Source organism: Sciurus vulgaris (assembly GCF_902686455.1).
Source record: "Sciurus vulgaris genome assembly, chromosome: 3".
Taxonomy (NCBI): domain Eukaryota; kingdom Metazoa; phylum Chordata; class Mammalia; order Rodentia; family Sciuridae; genus Sciurus; species Sciurus vulgaris.
In genome coordinates, this window is record NC_136463.1 from 64518096 (window position 1) to 64543376 (window position 25281).

General features: G+C 42.3%; 2 protein-coding genes across 2 annotated transcripts in view; one reads left to right on the forward strand and one right to left on the reverse strand.

Moving 5' to 3' along the window:
* The window catches only part of NXN (nucleoredoxin), a 149233-nt gene extending 127507 nt beyond the window's left edge, over positions 1–21726 (reverse strand). The window contains exon 1 of the mRNA XM_079130898.1: positions 21251–21726. Coding sequence (XP_078987024.1) covers positions 21251–21622 — 372 coding nt within the window. The 5' untranslated portion in view covers positions 21623–21726. The remainder of the gene's footprint in view (positions 1–21250) is intronic.
* A 3113-nt stretch (positions 21727–24839) lies between these two features.
* On the forward strand, positions 24840–25281 carry LOC306655977 (alpha-ketoglutarate dehydrogenase component 4-like). The gene has a single exon (XM_079130737.1). The coding sequence runs from the start codon at positions 24899–24901 to the stop codon at positions 25205–25207; it is 309 nt and encodes a 102-aa protein (XP_078986863.1). The 5' UTR covers positions 24840–24898; the 3' UTR covers positions 25208–25281.

The following is a 25281-nucleotide window of genomic DNA, read 5'->3' on the forward strand; positions in this document are numbered from 1 at the left end:
GAATCAACTACACACACACACACACACACACACACACACAATAAGGTGTCTTTAAACAGAAACACACATAAAACAAGGCTATGTATTGATCAGTAGATGAAAACACCAAGTGGAGGCTCACAGAAACCCAACCCTGTGTGTCCCCTAGGAGCAATGCTTCAGTACTTGCTAATTTAGTGTTTGCAACAAACTTTATAGAATGTAACTACCATGAATAACAAGAATCAACTGTAGTTTGGTTTTAAGGATTGTAACATGGGAAACCATAAGGAAAAAAGGAGAGAGAGAGAGAGAGAGAGAGAGAGAGAGAGAGAGAGAGAAGAAAATTGGTGCACTGTGGGTATAATGCTGAGCCCAGATCTGCCACTGACAGAGAATGGGAAAAAATCCAGAGGCAGGCCCTGCCTGGAAACCCAGGTGTAGAAATTCTTCCACCCTGGAGCAAAGCTGCAGAAAACAGCATGCCACAGGACACAGAGGGGCTGAAGGACTGGTTTGGGGGCTAGAAGCTGAGGGTGAAAATCCCACTCCACCACTCTAAGCCAATTACTTAACCTTTGAATTAAGTGTCTTAAATACTGTGGGGATACATTCCAAGACCCCAGAGAATGCCTGAAACCACAGATAGAACCAACCCTTATATGTACTACATCTTTTTCCATACGCCTTGCAGTATCACCACACAGTACCAGAGTTCACAGGTCCTTCCTTGGTAGTGTTTTGCATCACTAGTCTTGTGCTTTGGGACCATTATTAAGTAAAATAAGGCTTAATTGAACACAAGCACTAAGACACAGCAACAATCGATCTGATAAACAAAAAGGCTACTAAATAATTAATAGGCAGGTAGCATAGACAGTGTACGAACACTGAACAAAGGGATGATTTACATCCTAGCAAAAATGGAACAGTGCAAAATTTTACCATGCTTTTCAGAATGGTGTGTAATTTATAAATTGTTCACTTGTGGAATTTTCCATTTAATATTTTCAGACCACAGTAGATCTTGGATAAGTGAAACCCTGCAAAATGAAACTACGGATAAGGGAGACGACATACCTACTTCATGGATTGTTATGAAGATCCAATGAGATAATATACAAACAGCATTGAACAATGTGATCCCTGGAACTTAGTAAGGACTCAACAAACAGAAGCAGTTATCAGTGGCAATAGTATGAACACCTTGGCTCAGAGATATCTTGGTAGCTCCCTGAAGTCCAAACGAAGGAACAGGATTCCACCATCACCACCATAAACAGGACAAGTTATTTCAGATGCAACACACCTCTCCACCCCCTCGGTACCATCTCTAACAAAGGTGAGAAAGGAATCAACCCTTGTATAATTTCAACCCACCCAGCAGTAAGTAAATCCATCAACTTTCCAGGTAGACATAATCATATTAACTTCTACTGAGTTCAAACTACAATGAGTTGTAATTATTTGTCCACAGAGAATTTATTTAGAGTGTGACCACTCTGAGGAATTCAGAGTGGTGGGAGACAATAGTAACTGCATCTAATCACGTGGAGGGATATGGCTGCGCCTGCACACAGTCACCTAAAAGAAGATAATCAGGCTTGCACACGGGGGTGCGTGACTCCATGATACATTTCCTCTTTGTTTAGCAAACTGCAAATCAACTCCAAGGAGACCCATGCTGGGTTTCAGAAAATATATGAAAATACATCAAGATGATTCATGAAGAGAACTGGCTTTAGAATTGATTCCCACTCCTGGGTTTCCTGGGTTTCAGAACATCTAAATTCTCCCTCTAGTAAAGTCTCAGGTGTGACCCAGTAGCCCCCTTTCCAAATGCTCAAGTCTCAGAACAAATATGTGTCCATGTTTTCGTTTTCCTCCTACTCCAGCACCTATCTTCTTGCCCGGGTTGGAATGACTTCCTCAAAGCAACATGGCAAATTCCCATGACTCCAGGCCCCAGAATCGAGTGCCAAGGTCCCACTCAGGTCACAGCTATCCTTCAACACAACACAACATGCTAACAGCCTGGACAGGCCACAGGATGACAGGCCTCTTCTCCCTTCCTCAATGGCCCAACAGGAAAAAATACCACGGCCATCAAGTCATCCGAATGGAATTTCTGACACTTAAGCGCCCCATCAGCCTCGATCCACACACTGAAGCACCTGGCTCTTTTTACATTCTTTTCTTTACATTTCACATACTTTGGCCCTGGTAATCCCCTCCTTAAGAGCTCTGTGCTGTTGTCCAGTGAAGGAACATGTTTGTTTTTTCAGCATGAGTTATAGCCACTTGAGGCTTTCCACATAGGAGGTCTGACCCAAGTCCCGGGCCTGACCCCAGTCCTTCCACAGGAAAACGGCTCCGCTCTCAGGAACAGGCTCCTGGGACCGGGAAAGCATCCCACTTTCTAGAAGCCAGGATACATAAACTCACATGGGAAAAATAGGACTGCCGCATTTCCCTCTTTTCAGAACGCTTATCTCTTTTCTCTACAAGCAAAATTTGGCAATGACTTACAGACACTAGCTGGATTTTTTTTTAAAGCGCTACCAGGAAGAATGTCAGGAAATACCATTGAGCTAGCAATAAGGAGACCCAAAACTTAGAGGCTACTCGGTCATGTGACCACCTCCTTTCTGGGCCTCAGTTTTCTCATCTGTAAATAAAGTTACTGAATTCCCAACATCCTTTACAGGGAAACACTCAATGGCCACGTTGCCCAATATTATGCAGTAAGGGCATTTGTATAATTATCATGACAGCACACACACACAAGCTTCTCTGGCTTTGCTTTACTTTGAGACTCACCCTTGTCTTTGGAATTCCATTCCTCTTCCCACCCAAGTTCTGCCAACCCTTCTGACCTCTGTCCAAACCATTCATTCTTTCTTTCAACAAGCACTTGTGCCAAATTTTATTAATAAAAGGTGTAAAATATGGTAAGAAGGACATGATGATGAAGAGCAGAATCCCTGCCCTCAGAAACTTTCTGGGTCTGGTGGAACAAAGCAACAGTGACCATCACCTGACCAAATACTGTGTGCCCAGCAAGATGCACAGGGTTTTTCATATTATTCATCACCTCAAACCTCCAGAGCAATCAAGGTAGCTACCCCTACTCTCATTCCCATATTACGGATGGAGAAACTGAGGTTCAGAAAGACTGAAGTAATTTGCCTGAGGTCTCAAAGCTAGAGAGTAGAACACATGGATGGGACCGGGTCATCCTTGAGGGACTGGCCTCCAGTCTGACTGGGTCATAGAACTCTGGGTCACAGGACTCTGGGTCCTTGGAGCTCCTGCTTTCAATCCCATCCCTATTAGAACCAACACAAAGGACATCATCCAATGGAGATTCTGAATTTATATATACATTTCATGCCTTATCTCCCAAGTTAAAGCATAAATATCTTTGACAGCAGAGACTTTGTCATTCATTTCTCTGCATCCTGACACTGCCTGAGGCAAATGAGATGCCCAGGAAACACATGACTGACCGAGGTTTGGCAGTGCCCGTACCAGGCAATGAAAAGCACAAACTTGGTGTCTGTAGTATGAGCATATACTAAGCGAGGAATCTAGTTTGAGAGCTTCATAGACCCTGTCACTGCTTCCCCTCTACCGATATCATACAGCAGTGGAAAATTCCTAGAATTTCCTTTATTTTTCTTAACAAACAGAAGCCATTAACACCGAGTATCTTCTTTATGCTCTAAGGAAGCTTACAGAAAATGTATTTCTGCAACCTGGCCTAGGATAAGATTCTGTGTTTTGAGTTTGGCCTCCTTGGTACAAACAGCATCTGTTTCTTATCCTGTGGCATGTCTGGAATCCAGAACTTCTTTCTCATTCCAAACCCAAACCCGAGAGGGGCCCAACCTCACCTTGCAAACAGACCACTGCCTGCTTCACAAAGTCTTCCCACATGAAATCACGCCTCCCAGTCAGCATCACCTAAAACGTATTTTCTCAAGATTCTGGCAAAGGAACTTCTGCTTCCCTTTAAATAAGTAAAAACGCTCCCACTGAGCATGGGCGGCTTCCATCGCTCATCAATTTTCAAATAGACATCATCTCCCTCCATCCCATTCTTACTCTCTTTAGCAGGATCAAATGAAGTTCCTCCTTCTCAACTTTCCCCCTGGTTCCCACATGGTTATTTATATCTGGAATATCTTTCTTCCTTAATCCACTGGACTACCCAGCTCTCATCTGAAAAGGTCACTTTCAAGTTATTCTTTGCAGAAAGTCATCTTAAACTCAGTGGCTGCGAGCTGGTGCTCCTCATCCGTGTTCCTTTGCTCCATACCAGGTGATGATGAGCGAGTTATTCAGGTGCTACCCAGATTGAAGGGAGGAAGAAAACCTTACACTAAAACAAAGCATCCAAGAGCTGGGTTGTGGCTCAGTGGTACAGCGCTCGCCTAGCACACGTGAGCCCCCGGGGTTCAATTCTCAGCACCACATAAAAATAAAAAATAAAGGCATTGTGTTCACCTACAACTAAAAAATAAATATTAAAAAAAAAGCAGCCAAAAACAAGATGCGATGCAAGCCCTTTCAGGAAAGAGTCAAATTATTTTCTTTGCATATACTGATACTTTTATTATACAACTGATTATATTCAGAACATCTGAAAATCAGACACCCACTGCCCACACATGCCACCATCCTAACATGACAATAAGTAATCTGGCATATTTACTTCAATCTTTCTTCTCACATTTAAAACAAAAATTCTTACTTCCAAACTGACACTTTTTCCATTTTTTTTTTGGGGGGGGGGGGTGTTTTTTTGAAGTGGTGCTAGGGATTGAATCCAGAGTCCTCTACCACTGTGCTACATCTCCAGCCCTTCCAGCCCTTTCTATCTGTTATTTTGAGACAGGGTCTCAATCGCTGAGGCTGGCCTTGAGTTTGTGATCCTCCTGCCTCAACCTCAGGAGTCACTGGAATTACAGGGCTGCACCACCACGCCCAGTTTTCTTTCCATTCTGAAATCAAGTCCCCCTTTCAGGTTCACTGGATCTTTGAAAAGCTTACCTTTCACAATGTCTATTATCCATGTATTATTTAATAAACATTCCCATAGCAACCCTTTGATTTTTCATAAGCAACTTGCCTACATGGAAACCAAATGAATTATAACTTTTCTCAGCCACTTTATAGAGAAGAGAATACACAGCATTCAGGAGAAAAGGGGAATAAGTGTTTGTAACATTACATAAGAATATATGTATATTTTTTAAAATTTTTTTTTGCATTGGGTGTGGTGGCACACACCTATAATCCCAGCAATTTGGGAGGGTGAGGCGGAATGATCAAAAATTCAAAGTCAGCCTAAGGAACTTAGCAAGGCCCTAAGCAACCTAGCAAGACCCTGTTTCAAAATAAAAAATAAAAAGGGCTGGCGGTGTTGTTCAGTGGTTAAGCTCATCTGGGATCAATCCTTAGAAAAAAAAAAAAAAAAAAAAAAAAAAAGGATTTTGAAGTGCTAGGGATTGAACCCAGGGCCAATATACTTGCTAGGCAAGCTACATCCTCAGTGCTTTTTAATTTTTATTTTGGGACATGTCTGGCTATGTTACGTAGGCTAACCTTGAATTTGTGATCCTCCTGCCTCAGCCTCCTAAGTAGCTGGGATTATAGGTGTGTATCACCACCCCTGGCTGGTAGACTATTTATGATGTAACAGTTGAACATTTTTCTCAAATCAACAGATGCACTCCTAAGATTGGGCAGGGGAGAATACAATGAAGATCCTTCTAAAATGAAAATGAGTTCTTTAACACAACTATTTCATATTTTTATATTTCAAGGATAGTGAATCTTCTAAAACTACAGCACAGTTTACTAAGTAAAAATCTACACTAAATACAAATTGCCTGATGCTAGCTACTACAAAAGGTCAGGCATAATGCAAATGTCTGTGCACGGGGAAGTCTTTTGTCCCTGGATAAATCTGAATACTCTTGGAAGGGAAAACTGACAGCCTCAGAGAATGAACCTCTTAATTTACCCAAATGGCAGGGCCCAGCAGTAGGAATTTGACAGACACTGTCTTCTCATTGCTTTATGTCAGACTTAGAGAGGGGCCCCTCTTGGAGGAAAGGGAAACTGTTTTCAAAGGTCTCCTTCAGACTAGTGTACTCCCAGAACACGTCACAACGAGTCATTTTCCTTCTAAGGATAGTAGTGGTTTGGGGATTTCTTTCCTCATTTCTGTGCTGGGTTTGTTAATAAGAAGACATCACCCATAGTTATCACAGGGCTATGCAAATGATATTTTTAGTCTCTATACAGCAACTGTCATGACAGTCAAGATTCTACGCACGATCCATTTAAAAGCATGTGTATGAGGGGCACATACTTATATATATGCTTGTAGATTACCAAACACCTTTGGAGAGACATACATGAAATGCATCATGGTAGTTGCTGACTACAGTCAGCAGTGCGAGTGAGGCTTCCCTGCATGCCTTTCATTCCTTTCCTTCCTTCCTTCCTTCCTTTTTAACACATTGCTAGGGACCTAGTACCCTACTAAGCCACTTACTCAGCCCAATTTTTTTTAATGTACTACCATTCTAGAAAATAATATTTTTTTCAAATGCTAAATCAATTTATGTAAAAAAAAAATACATTTACATATATATGCACATGCTTTTTGTTGAAAGAATAAGCAAAGCACTATTAACAGCAGTTATCTTTGGAAAGAGGATTATTTTTACAATTAAGAAATGTTGGCTTTCTCTTGTAAATGGAAAAAAGTTAATATGTGGAAAAAGCATATTAACTACATGCTGAGTCAAGGAATATAAGTGGCTTTTAATGTAAACAGTCAGCAGTTAACACCATAATTTGCGCTGGATACACGAGACTGACAAATCTCTCTTTCCTCATGAAGGCATACCAGATTTTAATTCTAGGGATCTATATTCACCTGGAACTACCAGCTCTGTGGCAGAGCACACTCAGATGACCTCAGGAAAAAAGTCACCAAAGCATTCACAGGCCAGCAGCACTTCAGAAAGTGCCTCAAAACTAGAGTGTTCCACCACAGCCTCTGTGTATTAATACTTTTCCTAAATCCAAATGAAAGGCAATATGTTTAAGTGGTATTAAGTAGTATTTTACTCTTAAGAACATTTGTACAAGCTTAAAACAATGAATCCAAGGGTTGAAGCCAGGGACCTTGTGCAAATTAAGCAAACTGATTTCCCCCCAGGAAAGTGCTTTAAGGAATTTAATTCCAATTCATCCTCAGGCCTAACATTGGAATAGTCAGAATTCTTAGGTGCCAAACAGATTCATATGTAATCTTAAATAGGGAAGTACACTTAAGTAAGAAAACAAATCTATTTCAAAATAAAGGACTGATCTGTCTTAAAAAGTTGAATATAAAGAAAAACCAACATATAGGCACCAGGGTACTTGGCTGCTTTATAGCTCGTTGGTGCCCACTACTAATTTTGAAACAAAATGCCACTGTTAATTAGCCAGGAAGATTCTCATTCTGCTTGTGATGGGGGGAAATAGTATTAAGAAAAAGACTCCCTCAGGCCCTATTAGGACCTAATGAGCTGGTGAAGGAAGGGGGGTGTTGGGGTCAGGAACAAGGCAGGCAGTATTGCCACAGAGCCTTTAGAAAAGGAAGGATCTGGACCTCCTGGACAATGGGGTGCTCTCTATTACATGCTATCAGGCGTTAACTGGACATGGCTACTCCTACAAGATCTTTTGCAGGAAACAAATGTGCCCACACTCCCTACATGCCCAGCCAATACAGCAATTTTACTCCTTTAAAGTATGAATTACATTCAAGAAGAAGAAAATGTGCCATTAAGATCTCCCTAGCCAGGCTGGGGAGATAGCTCAGTTGGTAGAGTGCTTGCCTTGCAAGCACAAGGCCCTGGTTCAATCCCCAGTACCGCAAAAAAAAAAAAAAAAAGATCACCTAGCCATTCATTGTTCATGATTTCATGACCTGCAACCAGCAGAGAGTATTGATTTTCAAAACAGCAAAATGGGAAAGATTCTGCAAACTACAGGCAATGGACTTGAACTTAACCCTTAAACAGATTCTACAGCATACAGTTATTAGCCACACAAGAAAAGAAGTGATCAGTTATGAGCAAGCATGGGTTTTACCAAACAAAAATCATTTCAGACTATCTTTCCCAGAGAGGGAAGAGTAAATATCTAAGTTACAGCAAGCTATGTCTTAAGCTCTCCTACAATAAATGTGCAAGCCAAATGGATAAGTGTGGGTTAGACAGTAACACAATTAGTCAGATTTGGAACTGGTGGGATTTGAGGTTGGTTAAACAAATGACTAACGAACTGCGATTAGCCTGGAAGTCCTTAGTACTGTGCCATGATCCCATCTCAACATTTTTTTTTTTTTAAATCAACTGTGTGGATAAAGGTCTAAAAGGGATCACACATAATTCAAAGCTAGCAAAGGACTCTAATTATTGTGAAGGCCACCTCAGCATACAAAATGATTTCAACAGACTTCAACAACTGGGAAAATCTAAATAAACTGTTGAAAATGAGGGAGATGAGATTTTAGACTCTGTTCTCATTTGTTCTGGTATATGATTAACAATGATTGGTGAAAAAGACTTCAGAGTTCTGGTTGATTAAAAGGTCAGTGGGTCAACACAGTGTGAAGTGACTTGTCAGAAAATCTAATGCAATCTCGGGATCTAGTAAGGTAAACAGAGGTAAGATCTAAAACAAGAGGGTGATGCTTGCCCTCTGTGCTTGACTCTGTGTTCATATACTGTGGAGTCTGTATTCAGGTGTGGGGACTACTCTTTAAGAAAAGCCCAGGAAGGGCTTGAGTGTAGTTCAGTGGTACAGCACTTACCTGGCATGCAGGCAGGCCCTGGATTCAATCCCCAACACCGCAAACAAACACACACAAGAAAGGTCCCAGGGAAAACTGGAGAAGACTCAGGATGATGAAGCTATGAACCCATGTCATACAAGAAATGATCCAAGAACCAAAGAAACTTTGCATTTGGTAAGGATTTTTGTTTTTGTGGCACAAGGGATCGAACCCAGGGCTTTGTACATACAAGGCAAGTGCTCTGCCACTCAGCTACATCCCCAGCCTAGAATTTTGCAATGACAGACAGAAGAGTTACCTGTGGTTCTCTGAAGACAAGGAGGTCACCTGAGGAGGATGGCTGATGTAAGGATGGACTTCCTCAGTAGACAGTGTGTGTGGTCACTAGAAATGTTCCAGCACAGACTACACAGTCATCTCCAGGGCACACTCCCTCTAGGAACACATCCTGATTTCCCTTGATGTTCCCTCCTTTCTAAGGTTTGGTCCCCTAGCTTATGATCTCACCCTCTGGGGACACAGGTGCAGATGTCACTCAGACTTGGTCAGTTGGGCTATTACACATCCTGGCCACAGTGGTTAGTGCTGGATGGGAGAGTGAGCAGGCTGGGGATCTGAGAAGATGCGAAGTAAACCTGGAGCTGCTGGTGGCCTTCATGTGAGGAACAGCCTGCCAAAGGTCAGGACCCAGAGATATAAGCAGAGTAGAGAGATGGGGAAGGACAACTGTCCTTGAGCTACACAGGCCTCAAGATAACCTATGCCTATCCTTCTCAGTTACAGGAGGCTGGGACCTTTCCAAGCCAGGATGTAAGAAACTACAGACTTAGGTAAGAGAGAGAACATGAATAGGAAAATTCAGAAGTGTAGCAAGGGTGCAGACCCAAAGCCAGAGAAACTTTAAATGAACAGGAACAACAACAACAACAAAAAAAAAAAACTAAGGAAAAGAAGGAAGGGAAACTATAGGTGAAGATATTTAAGAAATGGTTTAAATGTAATGGGTAGACTTTATTTGAATCAAACAACTCAACTGTGGGAGATAAAAACAACTGTGAGACAATCAGGGAAATTGTAATACTTACTAGATACTTGCTGATATTAAAGTATCCTAGATATTGTGGTTACGTTTTTTAAAAAGTCACTTAGTGAAACCTTTATGAAGGAAATGGTATGTCTGGGATTGTCTTCGAAATATTCCAGTGGGGGCTGGGGAATCCATGAGCTGATGACTATTGTACCCATGTGGGTTCATGGGGATTCACTGTCCTGTTGTCCCCACCTGTGTGATGTTTAAAGTTGTCCATAAGAAGTTTAAAAATAAATAAAGGGAGCTGGGGATATAGCTCAGTTCATAAAGTGCTTGCCTGTCAAGCACAAGGCCCTGGGTTCAATCTCCAGCACCGCAAAAAATAAATAAATAAATAAATAAGTAAATGTCAGAAGAACATATGTAAATTTTCCCTCATCTATTCCCAGCTCAAAACAAAAATAGAATCCAATCAGTAAAACTGAATACCACTTCAGTAAAATAAATACATGCTTAGCACCTGCAAGACCCTGGGTTTCTTCTCCAACACCAAAATTTAAAAATAAAAAATATAAATTTTAAAAATTGAGCACTTGATTGACTCATCAAATATATGGCCTGGAATTATACCCATATTCAAAAACGGATATGTCATCAAATCAACAACAGACAAGTCATTATAGCTATCCTAGTAACAAACTGATGATTGCCTGGCATGGTGGCACACGCCTGTAATCCCAGAGACTCAAAAGGCTGAGCAGGAGAATCACAAGTTTAAGGCCAGACTCAGAAACTCAGAGACTCTCAGCAACTTAGCAAAACCCTGTCTCAAAGTAAAAAAATAAAAAGGTTGGGAATGTAGCTCAGTGGTAGAGCGTTCCCAGGTTCAATCTCTAGGACCACAAGGAAAAAGAAAAGAAAAAAGAAACTGAAGATGAAAGAACTAGGTGCTTTGGAATGGGGGAGGGGCATAAAGAAGTAGGAAGGCTGAGAATTCCTCTCTCTTATAATCTGAATAACCATAAAACGTGGAATAAATGCCCACGCACCTGGGATGAAGTGCACTTACTATGTGCCAGGCACTGTTAAGCATTTTTCCAATACTGGCTCATTTACCCTTAACAATGGGTTATGAGGTAGGTGTTGCTATCTCTATTTTACTGATCAGAAAACCAGACATGGAAATTGTGTAACTTGCCACAAAGTCACTGCTAGAAAGTGTGAGCTGAGATGCAAACTAAGAAAACTTGATCCAGAGTCAAAGCTCTTTTTCGTCCACTAGGCAATGTATTTTAAATATTCTCTTCTAATAATGGAGCACTCCTGAAGGTCCCAGGGTATGAATGATTTGCAGAGCTACAGTCAAACACACGCCCAGAGCTGAAGGACGTTGCACTTGCCTCCATTCACACCATTCAGAGCTCTGCCGGTCACGTCGTGACTTTTTCCCTATTGCATCTTGTTCCACCCAATCTTTATATTTCACATGAAACCCTGAAAAATGAGTAACAGATGAGGCAGCTGCACTGAGAGCCACCACGATCAAAAGAAAACTGTCTTGACCTGATCATGTTTAAAGGGGAAAAAGGCAATGTCTTTGGATTTTAAGCAGATTGAATTTATCCAGATTTTTATCCCAGGGATATTGACATAAAAAGGGGGGGGGGGGGACCCTATAGAACTATAGAACCAATGTATTGAGATAAAATTCTCCCAGGAAAACAAAGAGACAACCCTTCCCTGGAACAGCAAGACTCGTCACACCCTGCTTTGTGATAATCCACTAACAATCTTAAGATAAAAGCATCATTAGCTGTGGAAATATTACTTGAATTTACCTGTAATTGGCATTTATATCAAAATAATACCGTGGGGAGTAGGGGAGTAGGCGACAGACTTGACAGAATGCTGAACACTAAGCTTAAATTGTTTTTGAAAAAAAATTTTCTGAGGTATAGCCCATATGAAAATACACTGCATATCTGGTCTAAGAGTTATGACCAGCAAGCTGCAGAAAATTTACATTTGCTTTTAATCACAGATGCCCCAGAACAAAAGTTTCCATTGCAGGGCTTCACTTCAGAATAACAGCACTCGAGCAACTTTCAATTACTATACTTCTTCCTTGTCATAAAGCAGAAAGCACATGTTTGAGATTTCACTGGAAGTTAGAACAGCCGTTTCTGAAAACCTCATAAAAGGGAGGACTGATTTAGTCCTAGGATCTCGGCAGGATACCTGAAGTTCAATTTTGTCTCTGAACAAAAGCACTAAAGCAGCCCGCAGGCTTTGCATAGGATGAAGGGGACTTGGGGGCACTTCACTGGCTGAACTAAAAAAAGCCAAATCATTAAAAAGGCCCTTAGAAACCACCACTAGGGAAAGCCAGCAACAGAAAAGAAGTTCAGGCTCTCCTGTCTTCTGAGTAACAGCAAATGTGTTCAGCAGTTAAACTACCTCTATCTTATTTCAGAGTGTTCTACCCATACTGAGAGGGAATCCACATTGAAGAGAACACTCAGCCCCGCCTTCCAGGGAGCATGTTTGATGTGAACATTTTTAAGATACAATTTCATGAACAGAAATGACAGAGTGGATTTAAGGGAGGTCAGCCAAGTTCTTTCATCCAACACTATGACCCTGGATCTAATCATTAGTTTGCTTTGCTTCAATTCTCTGATTCTTAACATACTTTGAAAAGTTAAAACACTTAATATCCACTGATTACTACTTGCTGGAAGAGGTAATATGCATGTTTTTTGAGCTTCTTAGAAGAAAGATGCTAGAGAAATAAAAACTATTTATGAAATGTAAAAGCGTGGAATGATAGGTCTGCAGATGAGACTACTTTAACAGACTAAGATACTTGGCATTTCAAAAGGGAGGGTCAAGTCTTTTCCTATTTTTGAACATAGAATTACAGGGCAATGCAGTTGCATAAGAAGCTACTGGGACTCTCCCAGTTGGGACGTCTATTTGCTCATCTAAGTGCTTTTTAAAATGCTCATTAAGGGCTGGGGTGTAGTTAATGGTAGAGCATTTGACCATGTGTGCAGGGCTGGGTTCCATTCCTAACAAAGAAAAAAAATCCACTTAAGAAACAAAAAAAAACACCCCAAAACTGTACAGAGAATATACAATTAACACAGTTCAGTTAAGGCCCAATTCTAACATTAAGTACTAAAATCAAGCTATGTAACAATGAAAGTGCACATTTCAATTTACGTAATCTGGAATTATAGTGTTTTCAAGTTATCAATCTAAAAGTCATAGGCCTGCTTTACAAGACATCATCCAATTTCTCAGCACCTCAACACCAATCACCTTCCCCTTCATTTGGTTGGAGCTCATAGTCTAACAAAAAAGACCAAGAAAAATTTTTAAAGTCTATCCCTGCAACTTGGGAGGCTGAGGCAAGAGGATTGCAAGTTCAAAATCAGCCTCAGCAACTTAGCAAGGCCCTAAGTTAACCTAATGAGACCCTGTCTCAAAACAAAAAAAAATAAAGGGGCTGGGATGGAACTTAGAGGTAGAGTACCCCTGGGTTCAATCCCCAGTAAAAAATTAATAAATAAAATAGGGGCTGGAGATATAGCATATGTGAATTGCATGCTCAAGGGCCTGGGCTTGATTCCCAACACATACATAAATACATAAAAGTAATTTCAAGAGACACAGGAAAGCTACCTAAAGCAGAGACATCAGGAAGCTCTACACTCAGTCAGGTAAGGAAGAAGGAGAATACAGCACATTCCAGAAATGCAAGTCCAGTAGAGTCCTGTAACACAGGTAAGAGACGAGACTGGAGAAGAGTCAGGGCCAGTAGTCTGGAGATGACAGCAAAGGCTATGCAGAATTCTTCAGCAGGAGAATGGCATGATCAGAGTTGCATTTCCTCCTTCCCTCTCTCCTCTTCTGTGGTGCTGGGGATGACACCCAGGGCACACTCAAGGCAAGTGTTCTAACAATGAGCCGCACCCCAGCCCAGGTTTGCATATCTGAACTTTTCATTCCTTTCTGAAAACAGTCTATGGCAGTGCTACTCCATCAACATGGGGTCCAAGGACCAGTGCTTGCTGTGAGTTATTTGTCACTGGTTCACAACAAAGTTAAGTACAGAAAACAGAGTAGACACTCAGAAATGCTTAAGATGACGGCTCAACAAAACAGCCACATTCAAGTTTGTGATCCATGAGCTCATTTTGTTGAACAGGATAGTGACCAGTCTGTATGCTGTCAACTCATGTAAGGAATCACATGTGGCTCAAGCTACATATTAGTCATATGGAGCAGGACCATGTATCAGTGTGTAACTGACCGTAAATCTTTTGAAAAATGGATCCCAAACTAGACCATGTGAGAAGTTCTGGTCTTGAGAGCCATTTCAGGGGGTCAATATTGAAAGCAGGAAGCTCAGGAGAAAGCTGTTGGTAGAAATGGTCCAGAGGAAACCTGAACTGAGGCAGCGATGGCAGGAATGGAGAGATGGACTCAGAGCTGACAGGTATTAAGGAGGTCAAATCAACCAGACTCAGTGTCTTCAGGATGTGGGCGATCGAAGAGAAGCAAGGTGGCTCCCAGAACTCAAGAACTGATTTATTCTGAATATAATGACAAGCTATAAAACAGCAGCACGTAAGAGCCTCATGAAAGTCAGGATTCACAAGAAGATTCTAAATTCATAGCCATTTTCTCTGAGTGCCTTTGAATAAGCATAATGACAAATTAATGAAATACAGAAAACTAAGCACCCCGGTGGTTAACACTGTGCACCACCGGGATTCAGATCATGAAGAAAGAAAACACAACCTAGGCAAGTCTCCACTCTCCCTCCGAAATGAAATCACACGGTCAGGAGCCAAATCTAGTTCAGAAAGGGGCAGCTGGAGCCCCAGAACCCCCAAGGCTTATTAGGAAAAAAGAAAGAAAACCCTCAAGGGACTTGTTCATTGCCTGCCCCAGCTGTACACAACACAAAAGCCTCCTTCCTCCAATTTATGCAGATATTAAAACAGGGCTTCTACCAAAAGAAAGAGTGATAAAAAGAGGGTTGGGGGAAATCAGGTGGAAATAAATCAGCGATGCTAACCTCAAAATCCACTGCCTTCCTCAGTGCTTTGCTTCACATTTCAACCTGTATCAGAAGATAAATCAGTTAGCAAGAGCTGTGGACAGCCGCTACCTGGAAAATGAGGATTAATCCAGCAGTGGTTAGCGTCTGGGCAAACCTCTCCTACAGCATTCCAGAGCTGAGAAGGCAGGTGGCTCCATGAGGGGTGTGGTCTCTATTGCTCCAGAGCAGACCTCTCCATTTCCCATGTGAAAAAACAGCAATCCTTCAACCTCCAGCCTGCCCAGATTTGAGCAGCAAGGTTCAGTGGGAAACAGGCCTAATGGCTTTGGGAAACCACAAAATGATTGCCAAGTACATAATTTCTCTCAAGAAGGGTGCCTGATGGTTGTTACCTATTATCATACCAAGGCTTCAGTGCTTAGCAATCTATAGAGTTTCAGAGTTGCAGAAGCTGGCCTCAAACTAGTGATCCTCCTGCCTCAGCCTCCCAAGCAGTCTAGAGTTTCACTGGCAAATATAAATATGGAGCTCAGTACCTATCAGCAATTTCCCAGAACTTTAAGGAACAGTATTATTGTATATTCATCTGCTTTTGTTGTTTCATTCTCTGAGGTCTTTCTCCTCAATCACAATTGACACTCTTTCGACTCCCTCACCATATCCCCTTGCATGTCTGTAAGTCATTGATTTGAATTTTTTTTTTTTTAAAAGAAAGAAAAAATTATATATACCACCATTTGACCCAGCTATCCCACTTCTCGGTTTATACACAAAGGACTTAAAATCAGCATACTACAGTGATGCAGCCATATCAATGTTCACAGCAGCTCAATTCACAGTAGCTAGATTGTGGAACCAACCAAGATGCCCTTAAATTGACAAATGGATAAAGAAACTGTGGTATATATACACAATGGACTATTACTTGGCCATAAAGAATAAAATTATGGCATTTGCTGGTAAATGGATGAAGTTGGAAAATATCATGCTAAGTGAAATAGGCCAAGCCCAAAAAACCAAAGGCCAAATATTTTCTCTGATAAGTGGATGACCATATATAACGAGGTGGGGTGGCGGAGAGAGAGAAAAATGAAGGAACTTTGGATGATGTGGAGGAAAATGGGGTGGGAGGGGTTGGGGGACAGAAAGATAGTATGATGAAATTACCCTATGTATACCCTATGTATATTTATGATTACATGAATGGTGTGAATCTACATTGTGTACAACCACAGAAATGAAAAGTTGTACCCCATTTGTGTACAATGACTCAAAATGCAGTCTCTAAAAAAAAAAAAAAATACACACACACACACACACACACACACACGCACACACACACACACATATATACCTGGTAACAGTTTTGAAATTCTGTGATGTGATACATTCCAAAGGTTCAAGTTATGAAATGAATTACTAAATTTTATGATCACTTGTTAACTAATAATAATAGTAGCATTTACTAAGCACTTACTATATGCCAGACAAGTGTATGTTATCTTGTATAGTCTTTACTACAATCAGGTAAGGCAGGTAGTGCTATTATTAACTCCATTCTATAGATAAGGAACATTATGTGAGCTCAAACATCCATAGTCAATAAAAAGGAGAGCCGGACATGGAGGCACACACCTGTAATACCAGCTACTTGGGAGGATGAGGCAGGAGGATCACAAGTTCGTAACCAGCCTCAACAACAAAAAGCAAACCCCAGCTGCGGTTGAGGCTCAGTGGTAGAGCACTTGCCTAGCATGTGTAAGGCACTGAGTTCGATTCTCAGCACTGCATATAAATAAGTAATAAAATAAAGTTTTAATAAAATTAAAAAAAAATAAAAGAAGCAGAGTCAGCCAGGCATGATGGTACACACACCTATAATCCCAGTGGCTCAGGAAGCTGAGACAGGAGGATTGCAAGTTCAAAGCCAGCTTAACAAGGCCATAAGCAACTTGGTGAGACCCTGTCTCAAAACAAAAAATGAAAAGGGTTAGAGATATAGCTCAGTGGTTCAATCCCCAATATCAAAAAAAAAAGAAGACCAACATCTGAACTCAGGCAGAAGGATATTTGTAGCTACTTGACTGCTTCTACACAGAAAAGAAAAATAAGATTAAAAAACACCATTACAAATAATGGAACAGGAAAAAGCCTCTCAAGGAACACTGCTCTTAGTAATTTAATTGGACTGCTGTCTTTTATTAAACTGATCCACATCCTAGAAACACAGTCACCAGTGGCTGGTCCAGGCTCTTTATGAGAAAGGTAAAAACCCCTATTTTCAAAACTGTAGCTTTTTTTACCATCTTAAAAGTGAAGAGAAGGGCTGGAGATGTGACTACAGAGTAGCACATGGTAGAGTGCTTGCCTAGCATGCATGAGGTCCTGGGTTCGATTCCCCGCACAGTTTAAAAAAAAATGTGAATAAGAAAAAATAAGGTGATCTGTCCCTGTTCTTTTATTGGCCATAATATTTGGATCTGAGAAAGAGTAGAAGAGATGGAACTTATAGATGATTTGAGTTGGCACAAGATCCCATTCACCCAAAGAGCCAGAAGGATTTAGGTGAATTCTAGTCCACACATCTGATTTAATCCGAACCAAAGAACCAACAAGAGCAGTCTGGGTAGCAGCCCAATACAGAGCATCTGAAGGAGGGCTCTACTTCCCCAGACCAAAGCAGGTAGGCTGGGATGCCCCCTGACTCAGCCCATCTCCCACCCCAACTTCCTCTTCCCTTTCTGCCATGCAGAAAGTTCTGGGACCAAGCCAGAGACAAATAACCTGTTGGGAGGGAAGTTACTGGTCTGCACCTTTCGTGTCAGTGGCACCCACAATGATCAAATGTTTTCCATCAGGCACCCAGGTAGAGCCAGGTCCTGGGGCTTAAAATGAAAAGCAGTGCTCTCTTCTGACCCTGAAGAGGATCCTGGAGATACAGCCTCCAGTTTTTGACAGCTGAGTGACTTAAACTCATCTAAAGGGAAAGATCCAATCCCCAAAGTTCAAATCTTCACCCCTTTCCAACTATTCATCACACTCTCTCTCTTTAGAAATCTCAAAAATGTCCACCAACCTACTTATTAAAACAAGACTAACCGCCTTAACTTCAGGATTATAGGTTTCCTGACAAAACTGCTCTTACAAATGCACTCAAAGTTCTATTATCATCTAATTACAATTTCTATACAGCTATATAATAATGTGTGTCATGGAAGCCAAAAAGAAAAAGAAGAAGTTTTAATTACTTTTGTACCTACCACTAAAACAAGCAGAAACAGGACAACCTTCCATAAAGATTTTTAAGAGAGAGAGAGAGAGATGCTGGAATTCTTTTACTTAGTGTTTTCTCATAACTTCAATGAAGGTGAGAGGAGCCAGACAAGATGCAGGCTGAACATATATGGTTATCCCTAGACTTTCTTACTATATAAAGGAGAAATTAATAAAGAAGAAAAAAAGAAATACCACACAGCATTTCCTTTCCCCAACATAATTTTTCAATTTTCTTTAGAGAAATGCCAGCCAATAACTAATTAGAACCATATCCTTTGTTATCCCAATGGGAAGAAGTACACAAGTGGTTTTAAAGAACAAATGTTAATGAGAACTTAAAAAAAAAAAAAAAAAGTAATCTGGAACTTTGGTTCCCTTCAGTGTAAAACAAAATTCCCTTCTTTAAAGCTATTTTTATGGTTGGTGAAACAACATGAACAGAATCCATCAACAAAAGTTAAGTGTTCATCCATCCAGTGCCCTGAACTGGGGGTGCCCTGCTTTTCACTGTTCTTAGGGTGAAATTAGCATTACAAACTCACAGAATTCTATGCACCCCATTTTAAACAAGAGACAAAAACTCAGTTACAAAAGAGGAATTCATTTTACATCTCTTTAGTTTCAAGGAGGGAAAATAATTCCTTTCAAAGTGAATACATAGCTTTTGCAATTTCCAAGAGTATGTTTTTCATAAGAAACACAGCTGGAGCCTTTTTACCTGGTATACATCACCACCAATAAGAATGTTTCTGGGATCAGATCTTGAGTTGCCTATTCACCAACATTCAGGGGCAGAAACCACCTCCTTGAAAACTGGTCTGGTTTTCTCTAAAAGTAAATTCTAGGATGTGAGTTAGAAAAACTAAAACCCTGAGCAAAAAATAAATTTGGGGCATTGGGGATATAGCTCAGTGATAGAAAACATATTTAACACATATTTACCATGCACAAAGCTCACAGGTTTGATCCCCAGTTAAACAACAACAAAAAAATTTAATGAAAATAAATTTTTAAGATGCTAACATATCAGGATTTAGGTACATCCAGCACCGTAAACTGTATTTTCAAATGGGGCCCTCAGGGTCCTTCAGATGCTTCATCCTGATGAAATTTAGCAGGTCCATGCTAGAGCCACAGAATCCTTGTTTGTTTGTTTGTTTGTTTGGTGTAAAGGGACTAGCTAGGGTAGAGAGAACCAAAAATGGCCTATATCATACCAAATATGCCCCTTTTTTGGAAAAGCTTTAAGATTTCCAAAACACCTCAATTTGCTCCACATTTTTACTGTCCAACAATTTTATTTTCCCTTCTGTAAAAAACACAATAGACCTAGGTCTGTAATATTTTACCATTCCTTGTATTTTTTCAAAAGCCAGAAATCACTTATATTGCTCAACGAGGACATTATTTTAAGTAGACTACAACATTATTTTAAGTAGTCTACAACAGAAACTGGCCATAAGAGCAAAAATATATTTTGGTAAATCACTTTCTGACATTATTTCTCCCCAAAATAGTCATATAAATGACCAAGGAAGACAAAGGATTCTCATATTTTGAAGCAAAAAGTACTAGCCATGCATATTCATATTCTATCAAGCATATAAATCAAATATGGGCAAAATAACCTAAGAAGAGGTTAAAATGCAAAGTCTTACCTCTGTGTGGTTAGTGAACCTGTGTTTTTCCAATGTTAAATTTGCAAACTACATTTGTTAAACTGTATTTCATACTTTAAATCTCAAGTCTGTACCTGCTTGGGATGGATGATTTACTTGAGACATTTGGGGTCACAGTACAAGCCTTTTGCTCTCACTAAATCTAAATCATACTTCTCAACAAGATTCTATACACATAAAAGAAACACATGGCATGTGTTACCATCCTCCCTAGAGGAAACTAAACACCCCAGAATAGTCTCCCTCCTGTCCACCCCATAAACTGAGATTCTGCTCAGGAAGGGAAGGAGTTGGAATCACTCTGCATGAGACACGCTAATTAAGTAAGAGCACTCCAAAACTTTTTCTGTTACCATTCATTACGAAATGTCCTGAATTTGTTTGATTGAAAAGGACATCTTCATCCAACAGATACACACAGGAACCCAAACTAAATTCTGCAGTAAACTGGGAGGAACCATAAGTTGACAGCAAAGTATATATTTCCTCGAGTCCCCATTCTCCCAGTCAATCTGCATTTATGGGATCAGTTCTTCATTTAATTCCAAGTATGTCAAGACAACAGTGGCCCACCAGAAACTAAGGGAGAGCCTTAGCAAGGATGAGACTGCTCCTGGGCCTGGAGATGGCTGGACAGCCAGACAATGAAAAGCTCCCCGGAGGCCAGTAATTCCGCCCCGGGAAAGAGGGAAAGAGTCGGCAAAAGGCAAGAGAAGAAAGCTCCCTTCTCGCCCAAAGCCATGGTTAGTGACCGCCTCCCTGGGGCGAGCAGTGAGTGGCCTGACCTCGGACTCGGTGGCCAGGTCCCTAGTCCCTTGGGAGGGAGCGGGCCCCAGGAAAAAAGATTTCTCTCGAATAGAAAGGAAACTTCCTGGTTTGGGCATTATGGGTAGGGGGCTAGCGCCCTTCCCACCCCATTACAGGTATCCGCCAGGAGTTAAGTGGTTGGGGGAAGGGGGGTCCCTTCCCTGCACCTCTAGAGGGAGGTGGAGAGAGGTCACTAGGAAGGGATCCCGGAGAACAGTCACCCTTTCGCGAGGCTCCCAAAATGTGGGGACGAATGTTCTTGGGGTCACAGTTTAAGGCGGGGTCCAGGGGGCCAAGGGGTGCCAAAACTTCCCAGCGCGGGAGCAGCCTGACACCGGCACCCAGGAGTTGCCGCCGGCGCCCCAACCCAGGATAGAGGTGCGAGCTCAGAGACGGACAGGAGAGGAGGCGCTGCCAACATGGAGAAGGAAGGGAAGGGTGGGACGGCAGAGTGGGGGACGGCGAGGACCGTACTCTCGGGAGCGCGCGGGCTGCGCTTCGAGGCCGGGGGCGCCAACAGGCCCCACGCCGCTCACCTTCCTGTGCTTCTCCTTGTAAGGCAGCGCCAGCCACGGCATGTCCCGCACGAAGTCCTGCCATTGCCTCTGGTCCTGGTCCGAAGACACGAAGACGATCTCCAGGCGGCGCCGTGGCTCAGGCTCTGCGGCCGCTCCGGCCCCCGGCCCCGGCCCAGCCCCGGCCCCCGGCCCGGCCGCCGCGTCCCCCCGCAGGCGGCCGTAGAAGGCGGCCAGGCTGGCGCTGAGCTGCGCGCAGGGGGCGCTCAGGCTGCAGCCGAAGTAGAGCCCGAGCAGGGAGATGCCGCGGGCGCCAAGCGAGTGCACGTCCACCTCCTCGCCGCCGCCGGTCACCAGCTTCTCGCCAAGCAGTTCTTCCAGGAAGCCCGACATCCTGGCCCACCGCAGCCCCAGCACGCGGGCGGCGGGCGGGCAGACTGCTGCTACCCGGCTCCCTAGGTCCGCGCGGCGGGCGGAGGCGGCGGCAGAGGCGGCGGGCGCGGGTGAGGAGAGCCCCGCCCACCAATCCGCCCACGCCACGCCCCTCCTGCCCACGCTTGCCACGCCCCCTCGATGGCCCGCCTAGGCGGTGCGGGTAGACTAGGCGCAGTCTGCCCAGGCAGGTCCCCAGCAGCTGGCGCCTAGAGCGAGGTCGCGGGCTTATAGCGCGTGGCCAAAGAAACCTGACCTGAAACGCTCCACCATGACCACAATGCCTTGGGCCTAAGTGAAGACAGGAGAAGGGTCCGCTGAGCCGGAGCTTTCTGAGGCTGCATATCATGCTGAACTGGATTTGGCCGCACTTCTGTCCGCATTTCCTCTCTCCTCCCAATTCTAAATTCTCTCCAGACTTCTCCAAAGGTCTCTTCCTCCCCATCACCCTGTTCTGTACACCTGCTTGTTCCTTCACCTCCTTCTCCATTCTCTGTCCCCACACAAAGCTTAACCCTAAGGACACTTCGACCTCCTCTGACCTCTCATAAAACTTACAAGATTTTGTTTCTTCGCCACACAGTATCACTATCAGGCTGTCTTGCTCGGCAGTTATTTCTCTGTGTATATTTTGTATTCTCTATTATAAGTGGACTAGAGGACTCCATCTCTTCTCTTTCTTGGGCGCCTCTGAGGTACTAGGCACACAAGGGAAAGAATTCATAAGTACTAGGGAACTGATTGCAGGTCGCAGTATGGGATTTCAGTCCACAGGTCGCTAAGAAAGGCTCTCTTCCATCTCCACAAACACACAACAGATGCCGACCGCAGCCATCTCTAAATCAGTGCTGGCTGCTCTCCTGATTGGCTTCAAAACTTATATCAAGTCTGTTGATAGCTGAGAAACATTTTTCCTCAACTGACAAAATGTTCGTGGATGCTTAGGGAAAACCCTTTCCCCCCCCCCCCCCCCTTTTAAAATTGGTTCCTTATAGTTGTACATACTGATGGGATTTTTTGTTACATATTCGTCCAAGCACATTTACACAATATAACAATTTGGCCATTATCACTCCCCACCACTTTTCCCCTCTCTCCCCATCTTCCACCCCTTGATCACTTTCCTCTACTGATCTTTAGGGAGAAACTTGATTAAACAGGTGGTCTCTGGCAAGTCTCCCGGGCTCCCAATCACCCCTACCCACAAACACGACAAAAATGTATTTCGTGCCCACCTGCCAAAGAGGGCTTCCGTATGACAGCAAAAGGAAAAAAAAACAAAAACAAACAAAAACTATCAGCCCTCAACGCTTTGGAGTTATTTCTTGGGTATCTACCGCCATCTAATGGAAAGAGTGAAAAAGAAAAAGTTCTACCAGCGCCCAAGGTGTGAAAAATGTTGCCTGGCTGGACCAAGCAGAACATTTGCTATTTACAAAGGAGCCCCCCCACCAGGCGCGCGCATACACACGCACCTCCTAGCAGGTCTCAACAGGATATCATTTAAACCTCCTAACTTAACTGCAAGCTTTGACACAAACTTTCAAGTCCTAAGGTTCTCAATTTTGTCTAGAGTAGAACAAGGAATTGTAGAGATTTTCAGCTCAGTGAAATATTACCACATTAACTGATGAAGAAAATGGAGATGGAGGCCAATACCAGACCAGCAACTTCTACAATTTATATATATATATTCGTAGTAACCATCAAATATTGTTCACTTCATAAGCAGGCTCTTTAGACAGAAATGCTTTTAAGCAGGCAAGATCCCCATGACAAAGGCAAATTTCATGTTAATTCTTAGGAAACTGTTATGCTTAAAATTTTGACCACTGCAAAGACAGTATCATAATAAAACACACAGAAAGCATCATTTTTGAGTGAAAACCTGTTAAACATAATAACAGAACATATATTAAGTTTTCAGGTATCTTTTCAAATCCTTTTCTTAAAAAAAAATTCTGTAAATGGGTTAAAATGCTTTATCTTCTCATCCAGCTCATATCTGAAATGTTCCTGGGTGGCTACATGGGTTAGGCATGACCAAAAGCATGTTAGACCGAAATTTCTACATTCTGACATTTTTATGTGAACACTAAAAAAATGTGAAGGTTAGCATTTACATCCCATGGAAACCAAAAGACAAAGTATTTGGAGTGGAGGTAGTGAAAAGGGAATTTGGGGGATTGCAAATTTGGGGAAATAGTGAAGTCATATTAGAGGTCCTTAACTTTGGTATACTAGGTGCAAGTCTGGTATAAAGAGGCGGTTTGTTCAACATTTTACTTTTATTATTTTACAGGAAAGCACTTTCCACTGGAATGTGTCCAAACCAGCATCTGGCACCTGAAAAAGTGAGAGTTCGAACATACTGCACATGAAATATAAATAAAATTTGGAGAATTGTTGGTGCAGCAGGCCTTGGTTAGAAGCCAAATATCGCAGCTGCCTTTTAAAGAAGTGTCGAAAGAGGGGATTTGCAATGGAAATCATTCCAAAATCATAATTCTAGTGGGTGTTTGTTACAAGAAGAAGCCTAAGGAGACTCATTTGGCTTCCTATAAAGAATTAGCCAATGTCCTTTGGCCTGAAGAAAGCACTACTCTCTGCTTATGCAATATAAGAGACCCACTTAAAGAGACTATCCCTATTGGAATCTAGGTAGTTATGCTACAAAAATTGACCGGCTAATCTTTTAACTATTGTTTCAAATTATGTATTAAGGAACTACAATATGCCTGATGTTATTGGGTTTTTTCTTTCTTTCTTTTTTTTCTTTTTTCTTTTTTTTGTACTAGAGATTGAACCCAGTGGTGCCAAGCCACTCAGCCACATCCCCAGCCCTTTTTATTTTTTATTTTGAGACAGGGCTTCACTAAATTGAGCTGAGACTGACTTTGAACTTGCCTCCTGCCTGAGCCTCCTGAGCTGCTGGTATTAGAGGCATGCACCACCACACCCAGCTAGAAAGAGATTGCTTAGAAGGCATTGGCTCATTATGTTATGAAGGGTGAGATGTCCCAAGACCTTCAGCCAGTCAGCTGGAGACCCAGAAGAGCCAATGGTCTCATTCCAGTCTGAGTCCAAAGACCTGGGAGTCAGGAAAGCCAATGGTGTAAGCTCCAGACTTCAAATCCAAAGGCAGGACATCCCACTCCAAAACAGTAAAAAGCAGGACTCCCCGATACCACAGCTGCTCGCTTGCGCTCCGGAAGCTGCCCCTTCTCGGGGGTCACGATGGGCAGCAAAATGGCGTCTGCCAGCAGAGTCGTTCAGGTAGTCAAGCCACATACTCCATTAATAAGATTCCCAGACAGAAGAGACCATCCTAAACTCAGTGTAACAGAAGATTTGAGATCAGAGGGGCTGCCATCTCACTCACCTGTAATTTCACAGCATTCTAAGGGGAGTAAATCACCAGATTTGTTGATGCATCAGGGTCCACCAGACACTGCAGAAATAATAAAAACATTACCTCAGAAATACAGAAGGAAACCTGTATCTCAAGAAGAAATGGAATTTATCCAACGTGGAGGTCCAGAATAAGCATTGTGGCTGCTGTTTGTCATCAGACAAAAGAATTGTCTTTACAATAAAGGACTTCCAAGACAAATGAAAAA